At 44.9% G+C, this 16,640-nt stretch overlaps 2 protein-coding genes across 2 annotated transcripts; one reads left to right on the forward strand and one right to left on the reverse strand.

The window, feature by feature from the left end:
- Positions 1-2,897: 2,897 nt before the first annotated feature.
- On the reverse strand, positions 2,898-9,133 carry TPGS1 (tubulin polyglutamylase complex subunit 1). Its single transcript, XM_032237020.1, has 2 exons — positions 8,718-9,133; positions 2,898-3,705 (listed from the first exon to the last, which is right to left on the reverse strand). Exons 1-2 carry the CDS (start codon positions 9,059-9,061, stop codon positions 3,174-3,176), a joined length of 876 nt encoding a protein of 291 aa, XP_032092911.1. The 5' UTR covers positions 9,062-9,133; the 3' UTR covers positions 2,898-3,173.
- Positions 9,134-9,634: 501 nt separating this feature from the next.
- On the forward strand, positions 9,635-16,412 carry LOC116523909 (oocyte zinc finger protein XlCOF19-like). Its single transcript, XM_032239005.1, has 2 exons — positions 9,635-9,743; positions 15,540-16,412. The coding sequence occupies exon 2, from the start codon at positions 15,547-15,549 to the stop codon at positions 16,237-16,239; it is 693 nt and encodes a 230-aa protein (XP_032094896.1). The 5' UTR covers positions 9,635-9,743; positions 15,540-15,546; the 3' UTR covers positions 16,240-16,412.
- Positions 16,413-16,640: the final 228 nt, after the last annotated feature.

Genomic DNA, 16,640 nt, shown 5'->3' on the forward strand with positions numbered 1-16,640 from the left:
ACACTTTGCAGTAGTCAAGTCAAGAGGTGACTAAGGTAGGAGTGACCATTTGAAAAGCTTCCTGATCCTGGAAAGGGCACAGTTGCCACACCAGATAAGGCGGGGCAAAGTCCTTCTTGGCCACCTCCTCATTGGGCAGCAGCTGTGAATCCATAAAGATCTCCAGATTGCCCCTGACCCTCAAAAAAGAGAAGCGTGATCTCATTTAAGGTATCTCAGGATCTTGGTGGCCCTAATGCCCACAGCTACTCAGTTTTGGTAAGACTGAGTTGGAGGCACTTCCTCCTTATCCAAACCTGTAAGAACCTCCAGGCATTCGACTGGTATTGAAAAATATAATTGGGTGTCGTCAATTACTACACCAGTGGATCACCTTATCTACAAGTTTTATGTAGATGTTAAATAGGAGAGGAGACTATGGGCCTTGGGAGAGACCTCCGATGACCAACAGTAGCCTTGAAGGAAGATGATGGTCATAAAATAGTGCCCTCAATTTCCAACCTCTAGTATGGAAGGATACTGTGATTGATGGGATTAAATTCTGCCAAGAAATCAAGGAGCACAAGAATGGATGGGCCACCAACATCCTAGCTTTGCCATAAGTCATCTACAAGTATCACCCAGACCCTCTTCATACTAAATCCCGCTGATACAAGTCTACATAATATTCTTCCTCCAAGGTTCTCTGCAGCTACGGTCCAACCATCCTCTCAAAGGTTGGAGATGGTTATCTAATAGTGTTGGGTCTCTTGTGGGGGCAAGCTACAGTCTCTTTTGAGGTCAGGGCCCCTACCCCTCCATCAATGTGAAAAACACTACAGCAAGGCCCCAGCCTTCCTGCCACTTTCAAGACCCAAGGGACTCCAGAAACAGCAGACAGGTGGTTGAACTAACACCACGGAGTACCCTGTCCATGTCCTCAAGAATCAACAGAAATACCATCCAAGGAAACGTTGTAGAGGTTATACAAAGGTTACGTACAGACATGCGCAGCAAACTGCCATATCTTAGTAACCGATTACCTCAACTGTCTATGAGCTCACCTAATTAGTAGAACCAGGCACTACCAGGGAGTTACGTGAGATTCTACCCTGGCTGGGATGGTCTTAGAGATTGACAAGGAGAATAAGACAACGATAATCCTGTTGCTACCTATGCTCTTGCTTTGCTTGTTAAAACTGTATAAAAGCCAAATAAACTCTGCATAAGGCAGGCAGATATTTTGGACACCTGCTATGATGGATTTCTGAGTCCAACATCCATAAACTGAGACCTGAAAGAGACACCTATAATAACAGAAAAGAAAGAGAGAGGGGAGGAGAGAATGAAAGGAAGATGGGGGAAAGAAGAAAGAGGTAAGGAGAAGAGGATGGAAGGGAGAGGAAGAGAAGGAGAGAGGGTAGGTAAGGGAAGAGGAAGAGTAGGAGTAGGAGAAAGGTAAGGGAAGAAGGAAGGGAAAGGCTAGGAGGAAGGAGAAAAGTAGAGAAGGGAGGGAGGGAGAAAAGAAAGGGGAAAAAGGTGGCGTTACAACAGGAGGAAGGGATGGTAAACAAAGCCACCCAAACTGTATACCTACATTATATTTGAGTGACTTTATCTACCAGGCAGCTAGAATATTTTTCACAGACCTGCAGGTCCTCTGGCCTGTCCCAATTCAGAAGAGATCACAGCATCTACTGGATGGTTATCTTATCAATGCAATCAAAGATGGAGAAATATTGATGCTTCTCCACTTACAAGGGAATCTCTAATATGGGTCCTTGCCCAGGTTCAATTAGACTCACTCAGAGTCATCTCCCAATAGCACTCCAGGAGTCCCTTCTGGCATATTCTGGAATTTTCTAACGATGAGAACAATCAACCAGTGGAACAGCCTGCCTTCAGAAGTTGTGAAGGCTCCATCACTGCAGGTTTTCAAAAAGAAACCGGACAACCATTTGTCTGAAATGGTGTGAGATCTCCTGCTTAGGCAGGAGGTTGGACTAGAAGACCTCCTAGGTCCCTCCCAACTCTACTATTCTATGTCTATGTCTAACTCCTCAGAATACCAAGGTGTGATCCAGGATTAGCACGCAGGGAGAGGCCACTTGAGGACAATAGAGTCCAAAACCCAACCTTCTGCCCCATTCAGATGGCAACTAGGGCCAAATTGCCCACCAGATCCTTGACGGGTGTCCTATAACAGGAGTGTCCAACCATGGCTGGCTGGGGAATTCTGGGAGTTGAAGTCCACAGGTCTTAAAAGTTGCCAAGGTTGGACACCCTTCCTTCCTATGCCTGGATACACAGTCCTAATCCTACTGCCCTTCCCCATTGCAGGCACAGCCAAGAACCCACCCGGTCCCACAAAAGACTCAAATCACCCCTGGATCGTGAATGCCCAAGGACTTGGGTGGCTTAAAGGCAGCGGGGAAGCCCTTGCAGGAAAGAACTCAAACTTTGTCTTCAAAAACTTCCTGGGTGACTGGACCAGCCTATCTCACCCCCAGCCTAATCGGCCTTCTAAAATTGACACTGTGGTAAGATATAGGAGTGCTCCATCTACTGCCTTGAGTTCTTGAAGGAAATCTAATCAGTACGTAAACGAGTAAATAAATAAGAAACAATAATATAAAGTTGTCACTGTGGGAAAATATAGGAGGAAGAAGTGCTCCATCTATTATGTTGAGCTCTTGAAGGAAATCTGGTCAATAATTCAACAAGTAAATAAATAAGAACCAATAATAAATAAGTAAACAAATAATAAGAGGGCGGGCCAGCCTTTGGACATACCTTAGGAGTGAGCAACTATGGCAATTTTAGGACCTGTGGACTTCAATTCCCAGAATTCCTGAGCCAGCCATGTTGTGGACTTCAAGTCTCAGAATTCCTGAGCCATGCTGTGGACTTCAACTCCTGTGGACTTCAAGTCCCAGAATTCCCGAGCCAGCCATGCTGGCTCAGGAATTCTGGGAGTTGAAGTCCACAGGTCGTCAAGGGGCCACATTTCGCCACCCCTGCCCCTAGGGGGGAGCTGCCCTGCTGAACGGAAGAAAGCAAACCAATTCTGGGGATCCCCCTTGCCCGCACCCTCAAAACAGACCACGCCCATGTCCATTTGTACCCTGTAGCATCACAGATCTTTCTGGCCCTCAGGAAAGCCAGAGAGAACCCCACCTTTCCTTGCAGGGGGCTCAGTGGACAGACTTCACTTTTGTCACAAAGATGGAGGAGGCCCTCTTGAGGAACTCGTCCTTCTCCATGGCCGCGCTGGCTTTCCTCTCCAACAGCGCCCGGTCCATCGCCATCGCCAAGCAGTCCGGCCTGAGCTTGGATCCAGCTTCCAAGCAACGGATGGGGGGCGACATGTCGGTGACGTGGAGAGCATCTTCCAGGGTGCCCAGCACGGCCGTGCAGACCCTTTTATCGGCGGCGCCCGAACCGTCGTCGAGGGCATCATAGAGACCGTCGGCCTTGGCCAGGAACTCGAGGAGGATCAGGCAGGTGAGGATGCCGTAGCGGAAGATGTCGAAGGGCACCGCCTCGTGGTCTCGGCACGAGACCTTCTGCAGGAGGGGCTGCAAGGTCTCCTCAGAGGCACCCCTCTCTTGGCACAGCTGTTGCAGCAGCTCGCTGTAGGTCTTCCCGTCCACGCCGGGTTTCTTGCCCTTGCCCCCAGCACTGAGGGCATCGTAGGTGGAGTGGACGTTGTTGTTAAAGGCCGTCCTAATGGAAGAGGAGGGTGGGGGGAAATTAACAACGTTAAGGGATGGTCTTGGAGCAGCAAAGTCCTAAATCACAGACTGGTGAGTGTGTGCATGCGTGTGTGTGTTTTGGTCACGATGGGTTGTTGACAGTAAGGCACTTGGAACTGCTAGATGGCCCCCAAGATGGATTTATATTGATATATTTGTTTGCATCCCACCTGTATTATTTTTACAAATAACTGGTGGATATTTCCAGCATGTTTCCCTTCTCCTATTTTCCCCACAAGAATCTTGTGAGGTGAGTTGGGCTGAGAGAGTGAAGGAAATCAACTGGCTTTCATGACTAAGGCAGGACTAGAATTCCCCGTCTCCTGAGGATTGGCCCAAAGCCACCAAGCCAGCATCAATGACTAAGGCGGGACTAGAATTCCCCGTCTCCTGAGGATTGGCCCAAAGCCACCAAGCCAGCATCAATGACTAAGGCGGGACTAGAATTCCCCGTCTCCTGAGGATTGGCCCAAAGCCACCAAGCCAGCTTTCATGACGAAGGCGGGACAAGAACTCCCTGTCTCCTGATGATTGGCCCAAAGCTGGAGCAAATAACGGGAGCTCACCCTGTTGCATAGCACTTGGGTCTCAAACCTGGGCTGTCAGATTTACAGGGGATAAGCCCAGCATCTTTAACTGGTGATCCAAAATGCCTACCCTGAAACAGAGCCTAGATCAGGGTTGTCAAACTTGTGGTCCACGGGCCAGTAGCGTCGCACACTGGCCATGCCCACGCCCAATTTAGCAAAGGGGGGAAAAATCGTGACATGTCATGTGACGAGTTTGACACCCCTGGCCTAGATCACGTTAAAACTGAAAGATGAACTGTACTGTATTACTTTGAGAAACGATAGGCTGAATTGATCGGTGCTCCATATTGGGCCTTAATTGAAGTAAAAAATCTTATTAGGACAAGTAAGAGAAAAGAAGAATTAAAGAACTTACTTGGGGCTAGGCTAACTGTTTTAGTTTCAGCTATTTCTAATTCAAAAGTCAAGGAAAGGTTTGGGGTGTCTGAAAGTGTATCGGATGCAAAACAAATGTTTTCAGTATTTTGGAGAGAAAATTTCCCCAAAAAAAAAAACCCTCCAGTCAGTCATTCTGTACCTAGTAAGAGATATTTCAGACTCAAAGTGAGGCGTTTTGAGTTTGAAATGGTTGGAAACTAAATTTTTTAAAACACTGTTGACGAAAACATTTAAAGTTGTATAATTATTACACCGTTATTGCTTTTCTCCCACAGTATTGTTGTTAATGCAGGACAATTTAATTTTACCTGGGAAAAGCAAGAGATTGTGAACTTAATTATAGCTTTCTTTTAACTTTAGAAAATGGCATTGGCTTTGCTGAGTTTTTCTAGGTGTCAATGATTCTAATCAATTTCAAACAATGACCGTAAATAGGATCAAGCATTGGCAAAACAGTTCTGTATTTCTTCCTAGGAAATGTCATACAGGTAGTGACTTACAACCGTTCATTTAATAACCATTCAAAATTACAGCATGGAAAAAAGTGACTTTCAACCAATTCTCGCACTTACAACCACTGAAACATCCTAATGATCAAGTGATCAAAATTCGGGCAACTGGTATGCACTGGACAGCTGCAGCGTTCCAGGGGTCATGTGATCACCATTTGCGACCACATTTGGCTTCCGATAAGCGATTTCCGCAAGCAAAATCAATGGGGGAAGCTACATTTGCTTAGCTATATCATGATTCTCTTAACAACTGCAGTGATTCGCTTAACAACCATGGCAAAAAGGTCATAATATCAGACACAACCCATTTAACAACTGTGGGCTTAGCAGTGGAAATTCTGGTCCCAATTGTGTTTGTTAAGTTGAGGACTACTACATATATATAAATCTCTGGTGTATGTATATATATAACCTCAGAAAACATATATATATATATATATATATATATATATATATATATATATATATATATATATATTTATTTATTTATTTATTTATTTAAAGTCACAACCCCTGGTATGCCCAAAGAGAGCACAGGTTCGATTCCCAACATAGGGTATGGCTAGCTGATGAGAGCTAAATAGCTTGAAATAGATCTATACTAGTCTCCCTTTATTTATTTATCAGCATAAATATAACATACATACATACATACATACATACATACATATATACATACATACATACATACATATATGTACATATATATGTGTGTGTTATATTTATGCTGATAAATAAATAAAGGGAGACTAGTATAGATCTATTTCAAGCTATTTAGCTCTCATCAGCTAGCCATACCCTTGCTGGGAATCGAACCTGTATGGGTATGGCTAGCTGATGAGAGCTAAATAGCTTGAAATAGATCTATACTAGTCTCCCTTTATTTATTTATCAGCATAAATATAACAAATGTAACAAAAAGGCAACAGTAAAAAATATTGGGTTTCTGTCTGGATGGTCTCTTGTGACGAGCCGAAGAACAGAGAATGGAAGTGTGACCTTCCTCCCATATTTGGGCATACCAGGGGTTGTGACTTTAAATATATTTATTTATTTATCAGCACAAATAATATATATATATATATATATATATATATATATATATATATATATATATATATATATATATATACACACACACACACACACACACACATACATACACATACATACACACACACACAAACATACACACACCTTCTGTTTACTTTATGTGACAACTAACATCTATACATCTCAGGCGACAAAAGTCTTATATATTTCATTTTATAAATATATTAACATATGGTAGAATTATTTTAATTGTTACTTCTACACATAAAAATGGAAGACTGCCCTGGGAAAACACATCAAATTTGCTTTGCGCCAAGAAAAATATGCTCGGACTATTTGTGACTTGCGGTAAATAAAGTAAAGTAAAAAGCAGAGGATTAAAGAAATTAGTGTAATAATTTCATCCAGAGAGATGGCTATCAATGAAAATTAATATTATTCATAGATCTTGTGGTCATGGTTCATGAAATATAGTATTTCATTGATGGATACTGGCGTTTATAAAAATTGTGACATAAAGGGGAATATTTCTGGGTGACGGTTAACACAACCTATTGAATTTCTTCCAACTAATCTTTAGCTTTTCCTATAAGATGCAAAAGATCTTTTACTTTGTAAATTTCCTTTGTTAATACATAAGTTATCTTTTCTTTTCCCACTTTTCCTCATGCTTTTTAAATAATTTTAGTCTTGAAAACCATCTAAGTCTTCCCGAGTCTCATTTCCCCTCTTTATACTCAAAAAATATTCAGCATACGGAATAGTGAAGTAAAATATTCTTAGTCACTGACTATGCTTCCTGTTTCTACGTTTATTAAGATGTAATAATTTTAGCGGATGAAATTGCAATTCTTTCTTATGATTAATTGTGCATTACACTATACATTATTTTAATGTTTTAATCATTATGAATTATGTTTTATACTTTATACTTTACATAAATGACTTTTGTGATCATCTCCAAAGCAACTGCGTCCTCTTTGCTGATGACGTAAAATTATTCAACATCACCGACAATGCTGTTGCCCTTCAAAACGACCTTGATTATGTGTCTGAATGGTCAAAGAATTGGCAACTCCAAATCTCAACCAACAAATGCTCTGTCTTACACACTGGCAAAAAAAAAATAACAACCCTTAACACCAAATACAAGCTAGGTGGATACAACCTCGTAGATGACTCCTACTCTGTCAAGGACCTTGGGGTACTCATCTCAAATGATCTAAGTGCCCGAGCTTACTGTAACAGCATTGCCAAAAAGGCATTAAGAGCTGTTAACCTAATCTAGCAAAGCTTCTTCTCCTGTACTGCAAACCAGGGCATACAAAACCTTTGCTAGACCAGTCCTCGAATACAGAGATCATCTGCCTGGAATCCACACTATATATATCGGACATTAACACAATTGAGCGAGTCCAGATGTATTTCACAAGAACACTCCATTTCTCTGCTCACAACAGAATCCTTTATGCCACCAGGCTTCAAATTTTGGGCTTGGACAATCTGGAACTACGCTGCCTACGGTCTGACCTAAGCATAGTACACAAAATTGTCTGCTACAACGTCCTACCTGTCAACGACTACTTCAGCTTCAACCACAATAATACACCGGCAAACAATCGATACAAACTCAAGGTAAACGCTCCAAACTCGCCTGCAGAAAATACGACTTCAGCAACAGAGTGGTCAACGCCTGGAATGCTCTACCTAACTCCGTTGTTACATCCTCAAACCCCCACAGCTTCAACCTTAAACTGCTTACTGTGGACCTCACCCCAATTCCTAAGAGGTCCGTAAAGGGGGCATGCATAAGTGCATCAGCATGCCTAATGTCCCTGCCCTACTGTCCCCATTTATTTATATCCACTTCATGTATTCTTTTATTCATAGTTATTCCTATTGCTGTTACCATGTACATGGGTGACAAACTACATAAATAAAATAAAATAAATAAATGTTTGATAATGAACTATAATTGTGAAATGGGTGATTGCCTCACTGTAGCAAAATAAAAAAAAATCAGGAGGGCTCTGGTAGCATCTTTTCTGAGTAACAAATTTTATTGTATAAAGGCGCCAGCTTTTTGTGAGATGAAGCTCCCTTTATCAGATATGGAGAATGTGAGGAGGGAGGATTTAAATTGGCCAAAATGGGCTATGCAGCATCCGAGGTTTGTTGTCTACCAGGCTCCAGAAGGGCCTCCCCATGTTAGCCCAAACCGTCATTTAAAGCGCTGTCAAAGTTCCTGAAGCGGCCAAGAACAAATCCATTATTTCCATTTCCTTGCTGTGTGTCCCCCACACCTCCATACTCGGCCGCTGTAGAGAAAAAAAAACTACATTTCCCAGAGAGCCCCGCGGGCGGAGTCCCTTAGAACTGCCCGTGGCTCGACCCGTTGCATTGTGGGGGTCGTAGTCCCGTCCCTCGCAAGCGGGATTCTGCGCCCCCACCTGTGAGAATGGTGGGCCAGGCCCAGATACCACAAGGCCCGGTCGAGACGCAGCTGCCGCTGGGGGTCCCCGCCGTCCGACAAGGCCTCCGTCGCCGCCGCTTCGGGGCTACACTGCGTCAGCTTCTCGAAGTAGCTGGCCAAGAAATCGACGGGCTTCTCCGGCCGGGCTTCCAGCACTTTTAGGAGAGCCTCTCGCACCATGCCGGTCACGCCGGATTGCAGGAGGAATTCCGCCTCGCCCTCGGCGACGCCATTCGTTGACAAGGCCGACCGGCCCTGATCGGTCCCGGGTGCCGGTGCCGCCGCCGCGGGGGAAGACCGTCTCTTTTCATTGGCGGCCATTTTGGTTGAGGGCAGTGTTTCTTGCAGGCTTCCATCTCAACTGAGATCCATTCGACCACCATCTTAAGTAAGGGCCCCCTCTTTCGACGCTTCCTCCCTCCCTCCCTCCCTCCCTGGGTGTGGACTCTATAGTTTTTTCCTAGTGGCCAATCAGAGACCCGTATGAGGTCATGAATCTGCGCCGAGGCAAGAATTTGTCTCGTGACCGGCTTTAAAAGCCGCAAGAGGGAGATTAATTTTCAGCGGGAGGAAAGAAGGGCGCGTTCCAAACCTACTGCCATTCTCCAAATAAAAGTGAGGCGCGAGCACACCTCATTGTGAAAGCTGCCACGTGTTTCAGCCATAGTGATTAAAAAAAAGGGCAGTCACAGAGATAAAGAGCTAGAGCGGCCCTTCAGGCCCATAAAGCGAAGTAGACAGCATCCTGTTTCCGTCTCCAGCGGGAGTGCAGACGCATTTCCGTTTCCGAAATCAAACCGCTCTAGGGCTCTAACGTCTCTAAACCCGGAAGTTTCGCCGGGAAACCTATGGGGTGGGTGGGGAACATTCCCTCACGTGACGTTTCCCCATCTAGCTTCGCCGTCTCGACTCTCTTCCCGTGTCGGCTTGCCTTCGCGAAGGAAGTCTCGCGAGAGTTAAGGCGCCCGGGGCAGCAGACTCTGGAGCGCTTGGATGCCGGAAAGTAGGTGAGGTCGCTGGGGTGGCGGGTTGCGATGCAACGGTCTCCTCCCTCCCGGAAGAAATGGGCAGGGGAGCCCTTTGGGAGGGTCTTTGCAGAGCATCTCACCTTGCAACGAGATGGGCGGCAAATAACAATAATAATATAATTTTATTGTTAAATAGGGCGCTGGCAGCAACCCGTATTGGCATTAGCACCAGTCAATGACATTTGTTGTGCTGTCCCAACAGTATATAGCTAATGTTAGGAATTAAGAGCTGTCTCCTTTAAGAGACTACCTCATGGGAAATGTAGGCAGAACTGCCTTGTGGGAAATGTAGTTCCATAGCATGTGATCACATCTGTGTTCCCTGATTGGGCAGTGCGGTACTCTGCCCGGGAAATGTGATTTATTACGGGGTCATTCTCTGAATAGCCTTTGTCCAAAAGAAGAGCAGCTTTGCGCCAGCAGCATGGGTAAGAGGGAATTAATGTCTTTTTACACTACGTGATCATGAAAGGTCAGAAGTATCTTAACACTGAACTGTAATTTTTGCTATTAAGAATGCCTGATAATAAACTTGATCTGAAAGAGATTCCTAAGCGTGGAGTTAAACTGCGTGCCCCGAGCAAGCCTACAACGCCTGGGGCAGAACAGTAAAAAGACAATTAAAAATCCTTGAACCTCCTCGGAGTAAAAAGACTTTAAAGTTCAGCTTAAATCTCCGTTTTCATTCTAACTGAGCACAGTTGCTGGGGATTCTCTCCCCCCCCCCCTCTGGGAGCAGAGAAAAACTTCCCATTTCAGCAAGAAAGGCTGCCGGAATTCCACCCCATTCCCCTTTCTGTCCCAATCTAACAAAGAGAAGCTGAAGCAATAATTTGAATGAGAAAAGGGTCAGTAACCAGAGCCGACACCCCCCCCCCCCCACTCCTTTGAACCTTGTCCATGAGTCATCCTAGCAACCAGAAGCAGTAAGGAGACCAGGGTAAAATCCAGGCAGAACATTGAATACAAATCCTTCCATTCCCCACCATCCAGTCAGAGCTGAAGAAGCTTCTTGGATGGGAAGCGAAAAATCTTCGAAGAACAAATCAGAAAGTCCAGTTGCCTCTTGAAAAAGCCACTTTAGGGGTGAATCCAGGCACTTGAACCTCGCCAAAGTTTTGTTCTAGAGCAGGGGTGTCAGACTCAAGGCCTGGGGGGAGGCGGATCCGGCCTGCGGGGTGCTTAGATCTGGCCCATGGGCTGCCCTGGAAGCAGTGAAGGACCAGCCTCAGTGTCTCTGTGAAAAAGTGGCTTCTTCCCACAACTCATCAGTTTCATTTTCCTCCCCTCTGCCAGGCTCCCTGCCCCTCCTCACAGTACATGGAAGGCTGGCAGCTCTGACCGTTGTTAATGGCAAAAGCACTTAGACTTATATGACATTTCATGGTGCTTAAGAGCCTTCTCTTAGCGGTTTACAGAGTCAGAATGTTGCCCCCAACATTCTGGTCCCCATTTTACCCACCTTGGAAGAATGGAAGGCTGAGCCAACACTGAGCCATCAGGATTGAATTGATGGCAATGGGCAGTGTCACCCTGAAATATTGCATTCTCACCACTGTGCCATCACACTCCTTCCTTCCTTCCCACTTAGCACTTAGCCTTACAGTGCTTTTTACAGCCCCCTCTAAGCGGTTTACAGAGTCAGAATGTTGCCCCCAACATTCTGGGTTCCCATTTTACCCACCTTGGAAGAATGGAAGGCTGAGTCAACCCTGAGCCGGTCAGGATCGAACTGATGGCAGTGGGCAGAGTCACCCTCAAATACTGCATTCTCACCACTGTGCCACTACGCTCCGTCCTTCCTTCCTTCCTTCCTTCCTTCCTTCCTTCCTTCCTTCCTTCCTTCCTTCCTTCCTTCCTTCCCACTTAGCACTTAGACTTACAGTGCTTTTTACAGCCCCCTCTAAGCGATTTTACAAAGTCAGCCTCTTGCCCCCAACTATCTGGGTCCCCATTTTACCCACCTTGAAAGGACAGAAAGCTGAGTCAGCCTTGTGTTGGTCAGGATCAAACTGATGGCAGTGGGACAAAAGGCTGAGTCGACCTTGAGCCTGGTGAGATTCGAACTACCAAATTGCAGTCAGCAGAAGGAGCTTGCAGTGCTGCACACTAACCACTGCGCCCCCGCAGCTCTGTTAAGCAAGTTTTACCCCAATTTACCATCTTTTCGGCCACTGTCGCTAACACAGTCACCGCAGTTGTTAAATTAGTAACATGGTTGTTCAATGAATCCGGCTTCCCCCTTGACTTTGCTTGTCCAGAGGTCGCAAAAGGGGATCGCACGGAGCCCAGGACACAGCAAGTGTCGTAAATACATGCCCAGCACGCTCAAATTTTGATCACATGACCCTGGGAAATAGTACGACGGTCGTGTGAAACGCGGTCCTAATTCATTTCTCCCCCCCAGTGCTGTTGTAACTTTGAACAGTCACTAAAGAAATCATTGTACGTCGACAACGACCTCTTTATGTAATGCAGTAGTAGTCAACCTGCTCCCTACCGCCCACTAGTGGGCGTTCCAGCTTTCATGGTGGGCGGTAGGGGTTTTGTCCGATACTGAAGCACTTTCCTTTTTTAAAATTTAATTGACTTAAAAAAAAAAATTCATAGCATTATTTAAAAACATTTTCATTATGTTTTCATAAAATCACCATTAGTGTGGAACCGGTGGGCGGTTAGTAAGTAAGTAAGTAAGTAAGTAAGATCTTTATTATGGTCAAAGACCAGCAATATACATTTGTTTTTACACTATATTAAAAATACTAACATTAAAATATAATTAAAAGTATTTACATTAAAAGTGGATAATAACATTATGGTCCAAAGATTGTTAAAGGTATGTCCAGATAATTGGTACAAGATGGTACTATACTGTAGCCAATTTTTTTCTTATGGACATTGCAGCAGCACAGAACTTTGCCACTGGATATGTGGTAGCCGGGTTAGTGTCCTGGAGGAGAAAGCCTAGATAAAAATTGTCTGCCCTCCCTGGCAATCTCTCTAATAAGGGGAGAATATATGCAGACCTACAAGCTCTGTATAGCTCGCAGTGTAATACTACATGTGAATTATCTTCCACTTCTCCTTTACCACATATACAAACGCGTTCGACTATAGGTGTTCTCTTATACCTGCCCTGGAGGAGTGCTGAAGGAAGAATATTAAATCTGGCTCTGAAGAAAGCTATTCTTTGTTTTGGGGAGATCAGGTCATTTAGATAATCTTGCCGATTCCCACACAACCTGTTTGATTCTGTCCCTATGGGCGGTTAGAAAATTTTACTACTAACAGAGATACAAAAGTGGGCAGTAGGTATAAAAAGGTTGACTACCCCTGATGTAATGCATCGGACAGCAGGTGATCAAACAATAAAATGTTGAGTACATGTGAGACTTGAACAAACAGGAAACAGTGATTCTTGATAACATTCCACAAGTGCCAATTCATGGGTTTTCCCCATTTCCCCGTTGGTGGCTTTTAGCCTTACAAGTGCATTCAAGGACTTTCTCAAAATACACACTATTGTTTAGTGACCGATAAATCCCGTTATCGCCTACCCAAAGAAATGTTCTTGGCTAAGAAGTAAAACATACCTTACTGCAGTTAGACAAGAGGCCCATGTTAAAAATACTAATATCGCCTTTGAAAAAAATGATAAAAGGCTAAAATTTCAAATAAGAATTAGAAACAGACAAACGATTTCAATACATAATACTACACATATTCACTGCAGCTAGAATTGCTTTCCCACAAAACGGGAAACAAATCAATACACCCGCAGATGAAGCAATAATTAGAAAGGTACTCGAATGTGCAGAGATGGACAAAATGATCCTGGAATTAAAAGAAAGAAGAATCAGATTTCTATAAAATATGGAATAGAATTTATAAGAGGCTAGAAAACAGAAGCCAAAACAGTGGGTTTTTTTTCTAAACTAAATTCTAAACTAAATTCTAAACTAAGTTCTAAACTAAATTCTAAACTAAATTCTAAACTAAATTCTAAACTAAATTCTAAACTAAATTCTAAACTAAATTCTAAACTATTCTAAATAGTTAGAATTCTAAATTCTAAACTATTGAATAAAAATTATCTAAAGTTACTAATTACTATCAAGCTTAAAGTATTGACTACAGTGTAAATATAATGGAGATATGAACAACTAATATTATTGCAAGTGTTAGTACTACTGTTATTACATTATTAGAGGAGTTAACATCGATAGGAAGACAATGTAGAATGGAGAGCTGCAAAGACTAAACATGAATTCCGATACAGAAGGCTTTATATTGTTATGTTAGTCTAGCTTTTTCTTTCTTTTTGTTGTGTTTTTCTTTCTGTTTTTAAAGGTAGAAATGTTTAACAAAAACTATTTTGAAAAAAAAAAGACAAAGGCTAAAAGTTCAAATAAAAATCGGAACTGTTAAGTCCGTTGGGGGGGGGAAACTGCAATATAGCTTAATGCATTGCAATCGAACAAGCATTCTTGAGAAATGGAAAAGGTCTTCTGCAGTCACGACATAAGCCTGAGACTGAAAATCAGGCTTGTCAGATGCTACATCTATTTTATCCTGCTGTGGAGAGTTGGTCTCCAACAGAAAACCAATTGAAGAAACTAGGAGCCTTTGAAATGTGGATTTACAGGCGGCTGTTATGTATAAGCTGGGTTGACAAAATCAGAAACGGGGAGGTGATAAGCTTGGAAATAACTTTAGGTCAGTAGGGAAGTATGTACAGGGAAGGAAATCCCCTTTCTTTCTAATGCTGAGTGTCGTCTTTCATTGTGTAGTGCCCTAAAGGACGTAAACTTTGTTTTTGAACAAAGTCAAATTTAGGGTGTGTATTTTCAGTAAAGGACATCATTAAGTGTCACATGTGAAGTGCAAACTTTTAGGGACTTTCTGTGGCCATAAATGTTGATTCCACAGACACGTGATTTTCTGTTTGATGCAATGAAAGTTATGCATGTGGAGTTCCATTTGCGGAGCGGCGGGAATGCGAGTCTGCCGTTCGCACAAACGGTACGGCCCGCTGTGGCCTGCAAGTGGAGCTGTGTGCACATTCACTCACTGCTTCTGTGGTCCAGTTGTGAACAGATTGTAGCCTGGGTGTTGGGAACCCCGATTTAATCAATAGGTAAAGTTCCCCTCGTACATATGTGCTAGTCATTCCTGACTCTAGGGGGCGGTACTCATCTCCGTTTCAAAGTAGAAGAGCCAGCGCTGTCCGAAGACGTCTCCGTGGTCATGTGGCTGGCATGATTAAACACCAAAGGGACGCGGTAGCTCAGTGGCTAAGATGCTGAGCTTGTCGATCAGAAAGGTCGGCAGTTTGGCGGTTTGAATCCCTAGCACCGTGTAACGGAGTGAGCTCCCGTTACTGTCCCAGCTTCTGCCAACCTAGCAGTTTGAAAGCACGTAAAAAATGCAAGTAGAAAAATAGGGACCACTTTTGGTGGGAAGGTAACAGCGTTCCGTGAGCCTTTGGTGTCGAGTAATACCAGCCACATGACCACGGAGACGTCTTTGGGCAGTGCTGGCTCTTCGGCTTTGAAACGGAGATGAGCACCGCCCCCTAGAGTCAGGAACGACTAGCACACATATGCAGGGGAATCTTTACCTTTAAGTCGAGAACTACCCCTATTCACTCACTCATTTTCAGTGAACGTGTACCTGATAATATGAATCCAGTCCACCAAAGATTTCGGCCGTAAGAATTCTGTGAAAAAGGCTTTAACGGTGCGCTGTGGCCCTTTGTCCCGCTTCTCCAGGCCATCCATGGACCCCCTGGTGAGCCCTCCCAAAACCAGGCTGTGGAAAAGGAGGAAGGAGGCCAGTTGGAAGCCGAAGAGGAAGCGTCTCCAAGCGGTCACCCCTGACCTGGAGCTCCACCACTGCGACATCTGCGGGAAGGACATCAAATACCAGTCTAATTTCTGGGAGCACCAGCGCATCCACACGGGGGAGTGCCCGTACCAGTGTCAGCGTTGCCAGAAGACCTTTGCCCGTTGTGCCGACCTCATTAAGCACCGCCTGGTGCATTCGGCCGCGCGGCCCTTCTGCTGCCAGATCTGCGGGAAACGGTTCAAGCTGCGGGCTGACATGGACAAGCATGCCAAGGTGCATTCGGACGAGGCCCCCTTCCCCTGCCATTTGTGCCCCAAGCGCTTCAAGCGCACCTCCTGCCTGGTCAAACACTTGCGGATCCACACCCAGGAGAAGCCCTTTGCCTGCGCCCACTGCAGCCGGCGCTTCAAGTGGGAAACCTCGGTCAAGGAACACGAGCGGGTTCACACGGGCGAGCGTCCCCACCGCTGCGACCAGTGTCCCAAAGCCTTCACGCATCGCTCCACCTTCCTGCAGCACCAGCGCACCCATCAGAAATACCCCGCCTTCAGCTGCGAGCACTGCCCCAAGTCCTTCAATCACAAGTCCAACCTGCTGAAGCATGTCCGCAGGTTGCACTCTTAGGGCCAGAGGGTGGGGGGAAAGGTGTGCGTTTATAAGTGACCCTCCCCTCCCTTTCTCAGGGTCCCCAAAGACTTTGCGAGATTTGCAATGGCCGTCTTCTCATTGTTAGTTGCAAAGTCATGTCCGACCCATCGCGACCCCGTGGATAACGTCCCTCCAGGCCTTCCTGTCCTCTACCATAGCAATAGCAATAGCAATAGCAGTTAGACTTATATACCGCTTCATAGGGCTTTCAGCCCTCTCTAAGAGGTTTACAGAGTCAGCATTATTGCCCCCAACAATCCGGGTCCTCATTTTACCCACCTCGGAAGGATGGAAGGCTGAGTCAACCCTGAGCCGGTGAGATTTGAACAGCCGAACTGCAGAACTGCAGTCAGCTGAAGTAGCCTGCAGTACTGCAT

This window comes from Thamnophis elegans, chromosome 1 (assembly GCF_009769535.1).
Source record: "Thamnophis elegans isolate rThaEle1 chromosome 1, rThaEle1.pri, whole genome shotgun sequence".
NCBI lineage: Eukaryota > Metazoa > Chordata > Lepidosauria > Squamata > Colubridae > Thamnophis > Thamnophis elegans.

Bases quoted from the DNA above. Each gene is read 5' to 3' on its own strand.
- LOC116523909 (XM_032239005.1), top strand. From the start codon at position 15,547: ATGGACCCCCTGGTGAGCCCTCCCAAAACCAGGCTGTGGAAAAGGAGG.
- TPGS1 (XM_032237020.1), bottom strand. From the start codon at position 9,061: ATGGCCGCCAATGAAAAGAGACGGTCTTCCCCCGCGGCGGCGGCACCG. The intron at 3,706-8,717 runs GTGGGGGCGCAG...CTCTTCCATTAG, and splicing joins CTGGCCCACCATTCTCACAG to GACGGCCTTTAACAACAACG.